At 33.2% G+C, this 11048-nt stretch overlaps 1 protein-coding gene across 1 annotated transcript in view; it reads right to left on the bottom strand.

The window, feature by feature from the left end:
* Window positions 1-8333: 8333 nt before the first annotated feature.
* Window positions 8334-11048, bottom strand: part of LOC118205350 (uncharacterized) — a 44121-nt gene continuing 41406 nt past the window's right edge. Inside the window, exon 4 of the mRNA XM_085807156.1 lies at window positions 8334-9868. Coding sequence (XP_085663282.1) covers window positions 9522-9868 — 347 coding nt within the window. The 3' untranslated portion in view covers window positions 8334-9521. The remainder of the gene's footprint in view (window positions 9869-11048) is intronic.

The raw sequence follows: 11048 nt of genomic DNA, 5'->3' as shown, positions 1-11048 counted from the left end.
GTTACTTAGGCAACATTTCACAAATGAACGTCTTATAGGCCAACACTTCCCCTCTTCCCACCAGACCTCAACCTCTGTGACTTTTGTCTATGAGGTTATCTCAAAAGCACTGTTTATGGTGATAATCTAAACAATTTGGCAGAAATGAAAAATGTGATACACTGATAACATTCCTCCTGATATGCTATGTGTAACGTGTATACGAGCCAGTTTCCCTTAAAAAGTCCTCCACGAAGGCATCCCTCCCTTAAGGCAGATAGCCCTCGTGTACTTTGCCGTAATCTAATAAACCAAACCAAAACCAAACCTGATATGCTAAGAGCTGCTGTTGAGAATGCAGTAACAGGATTTAACTTGCTTTCGGAAAATGCTGGACGCTACATTGAACATGCTTTGTAACACGTTTCGGAAAATATTAAACACATTTTAAACAGATGTTTTCGTGTCTTATTTCATTTAACAATATTGTATACAGCGCCATTTTTCCCCTGATGGTGAGTTTTTTAACTCTTTTTTTTTCCGCCGAAAATAAAAATTCTCATAACCTCCTTTACACGATTCCCAAGTTTGATAACATTTGGAGTTTTCTTTTTATGACCATTTCAAAGTGGAACTTTAATAATAACCACCATGTAAAATAAGCTTTAAAAGTCTGACAGTTTGGTTCAAGTCCCAACTTTAAAAAATATATATATAAATATAAATTTTTATATTAATTCTCTTAGAAAGCATGTTTTAAGAAGCTAATTTTTTCTCTCGCGTTATAGATTGTATAAAAAAACATGATCTTTAATATGATTTAGATTGTTTCAGCCGATATAAGAATCGGGTTACTCTGTGGTACAGAATAAACCCTGCTGGACTGTTTTATTTCTTTGTCATTTAGCAAAAATCTTTTAATTAAATTATTTATCCTTTGGACTTCGCTTTAAACTTTATTTATAGCTAAAATGACTAAAAAATGAAAAGCTGTCTTTAGCTGAAACGCAATTCATATAATTGATATTTTAAAAAATTGACAAGAATGCAAAATGTATGGAAGTCTAGCAGTCGAAAAATCTTAATTTTCTTGTGTGAGCACTGAAAATAACTGTAGAAGGAAAGAAGAAAATTAGGGAGAAAAGTAAGCAAAAATTTGCAGGGAAATTTGGCTGTCAGACGTACCAAGATGTTCAAAAAGTTGGACGCTTTCGAATATACTTTCAGGATACTTCAAAGAATTTAGGTGTTCAAAGAGAAAACACTTGGATGAGCACACCAGCAAATACCATCAATTGAGCTTCTGTTAACAGAAAAGACAAAACGATATCATTGCAGATTAAAGTGAAGAGCGACTGGTTTTAAACTATATGGTTGTGTAAATTACGTTATAGAACATCATATCGTATCATAAATGGTGAATCCCATGATTTCCTCAGTCGAATTATTTGAAGATTCAGGAGTTTATCCAGTGATGTATGTGGATGTCACTTAAAGATGTTTTTTTCCCTTCCTGATGAAATAGCGGCCGAGCGGTAAAGTCGCTGAACACTGGTAGTTCGGTCCGAGGTTCGAATCCCGCAAACAGGCTGGCTGCATGGGCGTTTTCGTGGTTTTCCCCAAGTGTAACGTGTATGCGAGCCAGTTTCCCTTAGAAAGTCCTCCAGGAAGGCATCCCTCCCCTTAGGCATATAGCCGTAGTGTGCTTTGTCATAATAAAATAAACCAAAACCTTTTGATGAAACCAGTCTTTCGTTTCATCTCATAGCTTCAAAATGTTTAGCCTCTAAAGACTGATAAAGGCTCTGACGAAATACTTCGTGAAGAACTTTCTAAGGGAAACCAGCTGTCATACGCGGTACACATGAGAAAATCCACGAAAACGCCCATGCAACCAGCCCGTTTACCGGGGTTCGAACCCCGGAGTGAACTACCAGTGTTCAGCAACTTTACCGCTCGGCCGTTTGTGGGCCTTTATGAAATGGAAGGCGATAACTTTATTTAAAATGATTGTCAGAAATACCAAAATGTTTCGAAAAGTTGGATACTTTTCAATATACTTTCAGAATGCTTAAAGAAACAGAGAAGAAAAATAAACTTTTTCGTAAAATTTAGTATTCGTATTTTTTTAAATTTAAAACTTTTTAATCTTATGATATTTGATTCTTGCGATTTCAAAAATAAAATATTTGACTAAAATATGAATAACATTTTAAGAAACCAAATGTAGGATAAAATTGTGTAAAGCAATGGGCACAATGATAAAACTGTTTAAAGCAGTGTATGCAAGTCATCCGAAGTTAAAATATCGGTTATACATCTCTCTTATTTATATATATTTTTTCTGAACGGAACATTGAAAGGCGTGTAAAACTGTGCTTTATTGTATTTTCTCTTTTAATATAGTATGCAGTTTTCAAACGCAACGTAGTCTGGGTTACAAAGTATTCTTCCGAAAAAAACGCAGTTCAAATAAATAAAATCAAATTCTGGAAAATTGATATTAATAAATATATTTAAAATGCTCAGTTCGAAGGAATAAATAGAAAATTTTAAAACAATTATCTGAAGAGACAATGCAACACAAACAATTAAAATAAAAGTATAAAAATTTAAAAATGACCTAAAATAATAGCTATGACGAAAAATATATATAAAGAAAACTATTTGAAAAAATAAATAAATAAATAAATAAACGCTGCACCTTTTTTTACGCAGTTCGAATAGGTAAATAGAAATTTTTAAAACAGTTATTCGAAAAAAAAAAAAAAAGTGCAACTTAAACAATTAAAATGAAATTCGAAAAAGAAAAAAATACTTAAAATAATAAGTTATAATTAAAAATATAGTATAAAGAATATTATTTGGAAAAAAGGAACGATGGTGACTTTTCTTCCTCTCACGGGAAAGGAAACTAGGTTGCCATATATTAAGAAGTTCGCCAAGTAAAGTATCCTTGGCGCAAACTGACAAAAAAGTGCCAACATAAATTTGTGAATTTCTCCGTAAATTTCGCTCCAAATTTTACAAAATTTCATATTTAGGCGTAATTTGAGTCGTAGAATCGAAATATGTAAAAAAATTGGTATGTTATTTCAGAAAAAGTCCGATTTTGTGTCAAAATACCTATGTTAGAATAGTGCTATATATAAATCTAATATATATCCTAAGTCGCGCTTTCGAGACATGAAGAACGCAATTTGAATTTTGTCAATCGGCCCAGTAGATCGGGAGATATAGGACTGTCCCATTTTTTTTTTTTTTTTTTTTTTTTTTTTTTTTTTTTTTGAGCAGTGTACATTGGTGGCCATCAGGCTGTTGGTCAGGTTGAGGTACTCTGGGCGTTCAAACCATGAATTCAAGTTTACCTAACAAATGAAATTTATTTTTCTTTATGCTACTTTGTCGAAAAGTCTTTCCTTTATGCTACTTTTCGACACTTACTCGTTTTAAATTGAGAGAAACAATTCTAATTGGCATGACTTGTAGTAGATATCTTGGCTTCTGTTGCCGCCGTCTGCCTTGCCTGGCAGAAGCTTTTGTTAGATTAAAAGTGAACACCGAACATTAGGTACAATTTTGATTGGTATGAACTTAAACTGTCCGTCCCGGTAGGTATTTGTAGCTTTAAATAACACTGATGTTGTAGCCAGTTAAACTCTTGTATGTTTCAGCCAGTAGCTGCAATTTTTTCTTGTATTATTTTCGGTTAAGTCACAAGCGGTGAGAAAAATAAAGTTAATATATTAAAATGTGTGCATCTCTTGTTTTCACACACAGTTTAAGCGAAGAGCGATAACTCATTATCATAATAAGGGGAACACCTGAGGGTGAGTGGTTGGTAGCGGAGGTATTCAACTAGCTAATGAGCCACCCTTCAAAATTTTATTGTGGCACCCAATATTAAGTTTGAGTAAATTATTTGGGAATTATGAAAATTTAAAATTTGTATTGTATGAATTCTAACTTTTGGCATAAGTTGTAGGGTTTATATTTATTTTAACTAACATTTATTTTAAGTTTAAAGCCTTTACTTTCCCCTAGAATTGCCAATGCCAGAGTATGTAAATTTTAGTAGAACACGCAGAGTATTCAAATTTTAGCAGAAGTAAATTGAGTTTAAATAGAAGGGAAACGAGATTGTAAGTGTGCTTCTTGAATCGCGAGCGTGAAGGTTGCTAGGTAGAAATTTGAGAACCGCGCGTTTCAGCCTGTGTGCCTATTTCGGCAGTTCGTTGAATCTTTCAACTTCTTATTCAGTAAGTTTGCTGAATCTCAGCCGTATCTTAGAACGCGGTTAAGTTTGTCACGATTATAGAGCCTCGTAGGTAGTGATCTCGTTATTTATTTATTCTGTCATTTATTTTTAGTTGTACTTTTCTACTTTGTTACACCGCCGGGTCGGCGTAGTTTGTGAGCGTCAAGTGAACGCAACTGTGATTTCTAAAGTGGAATAAAAAGGGATTTAAACCCTTCTTACGAGTTTGTGTAATTTACAGTTCATAGCAGTCACTACTACTGTTGCTGACAAGTTGGGGTTTCGCAACATTATAAAGTAATTGAGAGGATGCAAAAACGGTCTAGTGAAGCCGCATTGTTGGAAAAAGAGTGTGTTGGTTATAATAATATTTGATCTCAGGCCATGTAATGATGCATTAGAGGACTTTAGACGAGTTGGAAGCGCGTTTCGTATATGCAGTCCTGGAAGCTCAAAAAGGAATAACAGCGGCATTAGTTTTGAGCGTCTGGAGGTTAAATTGGTACAAGTATATTCTCAAGCAGTTGTTAAGTACATCATGTTGTGCACGCGAGGCGTTTAAAGTAGTTATGTTAAAAGCGATTCCGCCAATGAAGAACAGAACTAAGAAACTGAGTTGTATAGCAGATTTCAGTTGGAGAGCAAGGAAGTAACTAAATTGATTTTAATGGAAATTGTAATTGTTGTGTGGAAAGTAAAATACTGGAGACCTCTCTCTCTCTTAATCATAGTATTTTGAAATATGTAGGTACGGAAACACAGTTAAAAGTTTTCCTAACATAATTTAAAAAGTATTCTGCAAATCTGAAAGTTTCGTCCTAATAAGAATTTAAATACCGTATGTTCAGAAATATCACGTGCCACCGAATAAGACGCGCACCCGATTTTTTCGGTTCACCAAAAAATAAAAATGTGTCCGTGAATATGGCGCGCATATTTTCTTAAGCCCAAAAAGTAGCAAAATGTTCAAATCATCTTGATCGCTTAAGAACAAGTCTCGTTTTGTGTTTCTTTATTTCCAGTTTCCAACCAAACTACCGTACGTTACTCTGTTGTAGCGATATAGATAATGAAGAAACACATGCTTTGCTTTTTCTCGCTATATCAGTTTTTTTCTAAGCGCTGCAACTTCAGCCACCTGCAAGCAGACACTGGCTCCAGCTGAAATGCAAAAAACAACCGCCTCCTCCGCTTTTGTCTTGAAACCTGGTTTATGTACCGGAATTCCTTCCTCCTTATAAGCTGAGCTCCAGTCCAATGTTATGACTAAGAAGCCAATTTCGGCAAAAACTATTCAGAGAATAAAAGTTTGGTGAAAGTACCGGTATATCCTCTACAAAATTCCCTGGCCAAGATTTATTATTTGAGAGGGTACAATAACATCATATAACGTTATATTTTCTGGGGATACCGTAGCTTCAAAAAGAAATTATTTAAGCGAATCAACTTGCGTTTATCTGGCCTATATTTCTTTGTTTCTCGTAAGGCGCGCACCTCGATTTTTCCGATTAAAATTATAAAAAAAAAAAGAACCTGCGCATGGTACATACGGCAACTGATGTTATATTAATGCCGTCCTAACTCTTTTTCCTGTTACAACGTATGGAAGATCAGTTATTTTCTCGAACTGCATTTTCCAGCTCTACGACATAGAGATATGAAAATAATTTCACAAAGACAGAATTTTCTGCAAAATTCATTTCAAACAACTTTCGGAATGAAGATATTTTAAATTACGAGCGTAACGAGAGTGTTGCCATGACTTGACGAGTTTGCATGTGAGTTACTTGTCAACTTGAGGTTGCAGGTAGCTGTCGCGATCATTCCCCAGCCAGATAGCCTTACTAAACTCTGCTATGAAAATTTTGCGATTATTAACTTATATACAACACTAGGTAAACTTGAGAAAACCGAAATCGTTGAATAGCTCGCTTCAGATGGCGTAGAAATAAAAGAGTAGAAGAATGCGAATGGAGCATCAGCAAGCGAGTTTGGGATACGGGCAAAATGTACGATTTGTTTCGAAATACAGATAATGCACCCAAAATGGTGACGCGAAGGAAGGAAGGTGGAGTTCCAAAAGTAAACATGTTTGTGCGAAGAAGAGTAAAACGAAAATTTAAACTGAAGAAGGAGGCGAGGCGAGAGGTCATTACGTCGAAGATCAGACAGCTGAAGAAAGAGCAATGGACGGTGCTAGAAAGTGCAACCTTTAATATGAAGATCAAAGAGGAATCTCAAAAAGGTATTCTTTTTAGTTTTGAAATAATTTCAAATTAACGTTATCTGGGGGGAACAATATTACAGTATTTGATCTCAGGCCATGTAATGATGCATTACAGTAATTTTGGACTCCTGCAGAAAGTCAGGTCCAATGTAGATTTTTAAAGACGACACAATAGCATTAGAGATGGATGAAGTGGATAAGGGGCCTGTAGCCTTGCCAGACCTTCAGTTAAAACATACCCTTGGTGGAAGAAAAGGAAAAAATCCCTGAATTTACAGCGAAGTTCGCGGGCTTATTTAATGATAAGCCGGGTTTAACACACGTAATGACAAATCAACAACGGACAATACACCTTATAGATTAAAGCCTTACAGATAATATGCAGTTAAGGAAAATAATTTAGGGACGCATTAAAGAAATGTTAGAAAGTAAGACTGTAATACTCATGCGAGTAAGGGGATGATTCAAAAATACCTATAAGAAATGTAGAGGCAAGTAAAAGAGTTTAAAATTTAGATTTTCTGAAGGAATGTAGATTCAGAGCTGTCACGTTGGGGTTATATAAAGCGCTGTTAAGACACAGGTAGAAGCATTCTGCTTTAAATAATTGAAAAAAAGCGAATTTTCTTTATGCATTGACCTTAAAATTTGATTTTTGCAAGCATTTTAAAATAATCCCCCTTGTAAAAATTATACTGAAAAATATCTGTGAAGTAGCTAATTAGAATTTCAAGAAATTTTAATCACTTTTGTGAAGACTGTATCAGTATAAAATAGTTATTCTGAGACAAGAACGTTTAGAGCTATAATTAAATGCGAAATCACGAACAAATTTCTACTTCTCAGCTTTGATTACCCCATTTTAATTTATGATAATTATATAAGCATTCTGTTTAAGTAATTATATATAGTTATAAATTTTAAGTTGTAAATTTATATCTTTATATTTTTATTAGTATTGAGAAAATAATATGAGTTTACAGTACTTGAAGGCAATTATGTCTTTATGTTATGAATTTGAAAACTATAATTTGCTTGCTTGGGCACAACATTTCTCCGAAGCCGTCGCTTGCAGTTTTAAGAAAATTCAACCAACTCTATAAACTCCACAGGCGTATAAAATTGCCGATATTTTAGGACATTTAGGATATATTTTTAGGATAGATTACCTTTAATTTATCCTAAAAAATAGTCGATTTGGGAATTTCAAAAATAAAAAAATATTATTTTTTGAAAAAGTAAACTTTTTATAATTTTAAACAAGGCTATTTAATTTGCGCAGTAGTTTTCTAATTTGAAATTAAATTAATTAAAAATAGCGATTTATTTATCGATAATGCTGCGTACAGTACACATTATAAAATTTTGTAACGATGACGAAGAAGATATTTCATTTTTATTTTATTTGAAATGTTTAATACCTAGAATACAAAGTATAAGATCAAATACAATACCAAGGAAACTGAAGTATACGATCATAAACCAGTTAATTGTAATGATAGTGTGTTTTAATAGATGTTATATTTTTGGCATAGTCTGACATTTTAAAAATATCAGAACTGGATCCAAAACCTTCATTTTCCCAAGACTGCATAGCTTCTTTTTTTATAATCATTGCATTTAAAAGCAAGGTCAGTTTTTTTACAGTGTCCTATTTACCATAAACTAGTAGGGGTGGAAGATGATTGACGGGCACTGAACACAAATATATTTGACATAGTATCATTGATTCAGAAGAGCGATATTTTCCTTGCTATAAAGTTACTATTGATTTTAACATCTGTTAAAACTCAGTGTTCGTATTTATCTTGCTATTCAAAAAATTCGTTTGACATAAAATAAAATCAAAATAGCATGAAGACCTATAGATCATCTCAGAAAATATATTTAATATGTGTAGCACTAAAAATTATCATTAATATAAGGCAAAACAATTCCAAAAAGTAAATATTGCAGAATATAAGATGATAATAGTGATAAACAGAATTCTAAATAAAATTAAAGACTTAAAATTGATAATGTGTGATATTAAAGGTACTGGAAGATAGGCCTCAAGATCAGGAGTTTGCTAAAATTATGAGACAAAAAGATTGTAAAACTTTAATTAGCAGGGTTTTTTTTTCATTTCAGACAATAATTCAAACCAGAAGTTAACATGGTATCGAACTGTGTCCAAATTATATGGAATGAGGGCGATTGCCATATCTGCTAATGGCAACTGTTTTAGTTTTAAATATGTGTTCGTTGCAACAACTCACCTGTATCATTCCATTTCACAATGAACATTGCATCATTCTACAGCAGTTATTTTTCTGTATGTAACGCAAAAAAAGTTTGCTGACAAAATATAATAAAATTTTACTTGTATATATTAACGCATGTATTATATAAAAATTATTGCATTGTCTACTTTACTGCTGAAAATCTTGCATTCCGATCATTTAAAAAGTACTAATAATTTCTTTAATTGAAAATTAAGTTTTATAACATTTCGACTTTCTCAGTTTTCATTTGAAGAGAATAAATGAACAATAGCGCCGAGATTTATTTTTGCTGTATTATATCCAATTTAAGATTTGTTTCGTTGTCAAATGCTATTTACATAAGATAAATACTTGAAAGCTAATTACTTTTAGATATGTGATAATTAATGTAAACATAATATACATCTTGATTACCCAACTGCATATTTCTTGTTTCTTTAATCTCAAATTTTTTATGTGTTTATGCTTTTCTTGTTTTAATCATTGTTAAAAATAATTATTTTGTAACATAATGTACATTATTTATGTAAATTTTTATACAGTAATTCATAATTTAATTTTGAGAACATAAAATAAAAGAAATTACATTTGCATTGAAAAAACTCAAATTCGATTCGAAACCTCAAAATTATTTCAAAATTTGTAGTGTGTAAATATGTTTCTATGGTCTCTGTCACATATGTCATGTCATCACATATGTATGTAGAGGTAAAACGTTCAGATCAATACAAAAATTTTTAACTGTAAGAATATATTTTTCCGTAATAAATATACCAACACGACAGGTAGAATATCAGAATTTTGTAATTTCCACATATCCATCCTCATCATGTTTATATGAAACATGTAGCTGGGAATTGTTTTGGTTAAACTGCGGTACTTCTAAAAGACTTGGCAGAGAACGTGGTGGATTTCCCTCAGAGAAGCTCATTGCTTGTCGTGGAATAATATCAGATTTACCAAAACTGCTCATCGGGGAAATAGGGATGTGGCTCATAGCTCGGCGTCGAATCTCCATCTCTTTGGAATCTAGCAGATAGGAAACAATTGTTGGGCTGTCAAAACTACAGTGCATAGATATACTTGAAAAGGCTTGGGTTTTCAAAGTTTCAATTTCCATTTCGTCCGGAAGAGAGCTTTCTAGAAGGAGGGAAGAATATAAATGGAATTACATAAATCAATAGTAAGCATTTAGGGCTTATGTACTCTATTAAATTATTAAAAATTAACTTTTTGGCGTAAATTATAATAAGATTTCAGGAAATAATCTTTATTTGACATTAATCTTGCAATTATTAAAGACAGCTTGCACTTAGTGAGTTTATAATTTATTTGCATAATATATTCGTGTTAGAAAATTAGTTTCTAATCAGTCGCTAGATATAGTAACGAGATTAGGATATGAAACTAGTCTTTTAAGATAGTTTTTGTAAACTTTGTGATAGCAGGAAATTTAAATTCTTTGTACCGTTTCCTATATCATGATAAAGCTTAAGAGTGCTTCCATCTCGTTAAGGATCTGAGTAAGCCGTTTAATCAAATAGACATGTTTGCTAAAGATTTTGTGATATTCAAGCGTAGTAGATTGTAATCTATGTCATACTTCGCTACAAAATTCAAGGAAATGCAACAGATGAAATTCGAATTTTGAGAAGCTACTAAAACGAAACAAAAGTCCTAGAGAACGCTTTGGTTGCTGCATACGATGTAATGTTGTAACAGCTTTATTATATTACATTTATCGTCACTGAACGAAATCTGCAAGAATATTTAGCCATTTTCAGTATCGACAATGTATTCCTATTCATCATTAGTCTGGGCAGATTCACCCTTCTTTAAGAAGACTGCCCTTACGGAAGATATTGAGAAAGATTGCGTCGACGTCATATGAAAATTACGTGATTTAACGAGTTGAGCGACATTGTGTTCAGTGACGAGCCTCGCTTCCTTTTGAAAGCCGGTGGTCGCCGCTGAAATTCGGTAGATGAATGGCTCAGCAGACTTATCTTCATAGTGTTCTTTGACTTAACAGAGCTGTTCAGCGTAAAGTCTTGATCTGGGATACCATTAGCTTCAAAAGCTTCTGGTAGGCAATACGATAAATTAATGACACTTCGATATGCCGCTGTGGTACTGTGACCCATTGTTTTACAATATCTTCAGAGTATACTAACTACTATTTATCGGCATAATAATGCATAGCCGCACGCATCTAACATCATTAAACAATATGCGCAAGACCAGAGATAACCAGCTGCTTCCCTCTCCAACTGAGAATTTATGGGACTTTATTGGACATCGAGCGAATGTCTCTATCCGT

This window comes from Stegodyphus dumicola, chromosome X1 (genome assembly GCF_044657685.1).
Source record: "Stegodyphus dumicola isolate Sdum_Otavi_A_Nest chromosome X1, ASM4465768v1".
Lineage (NCBI taxonomy): Eukaryota > Metazoa > Arthropoda > Arachnida > Araneae > Eresidae > Stegodyphus > Stegodyphus dumicola.
The sequence above is the reverse complement of the archived record's forward strand: the minus strand, read 5'-3'. Positions and strand labels throughout refer to the sequence as shown.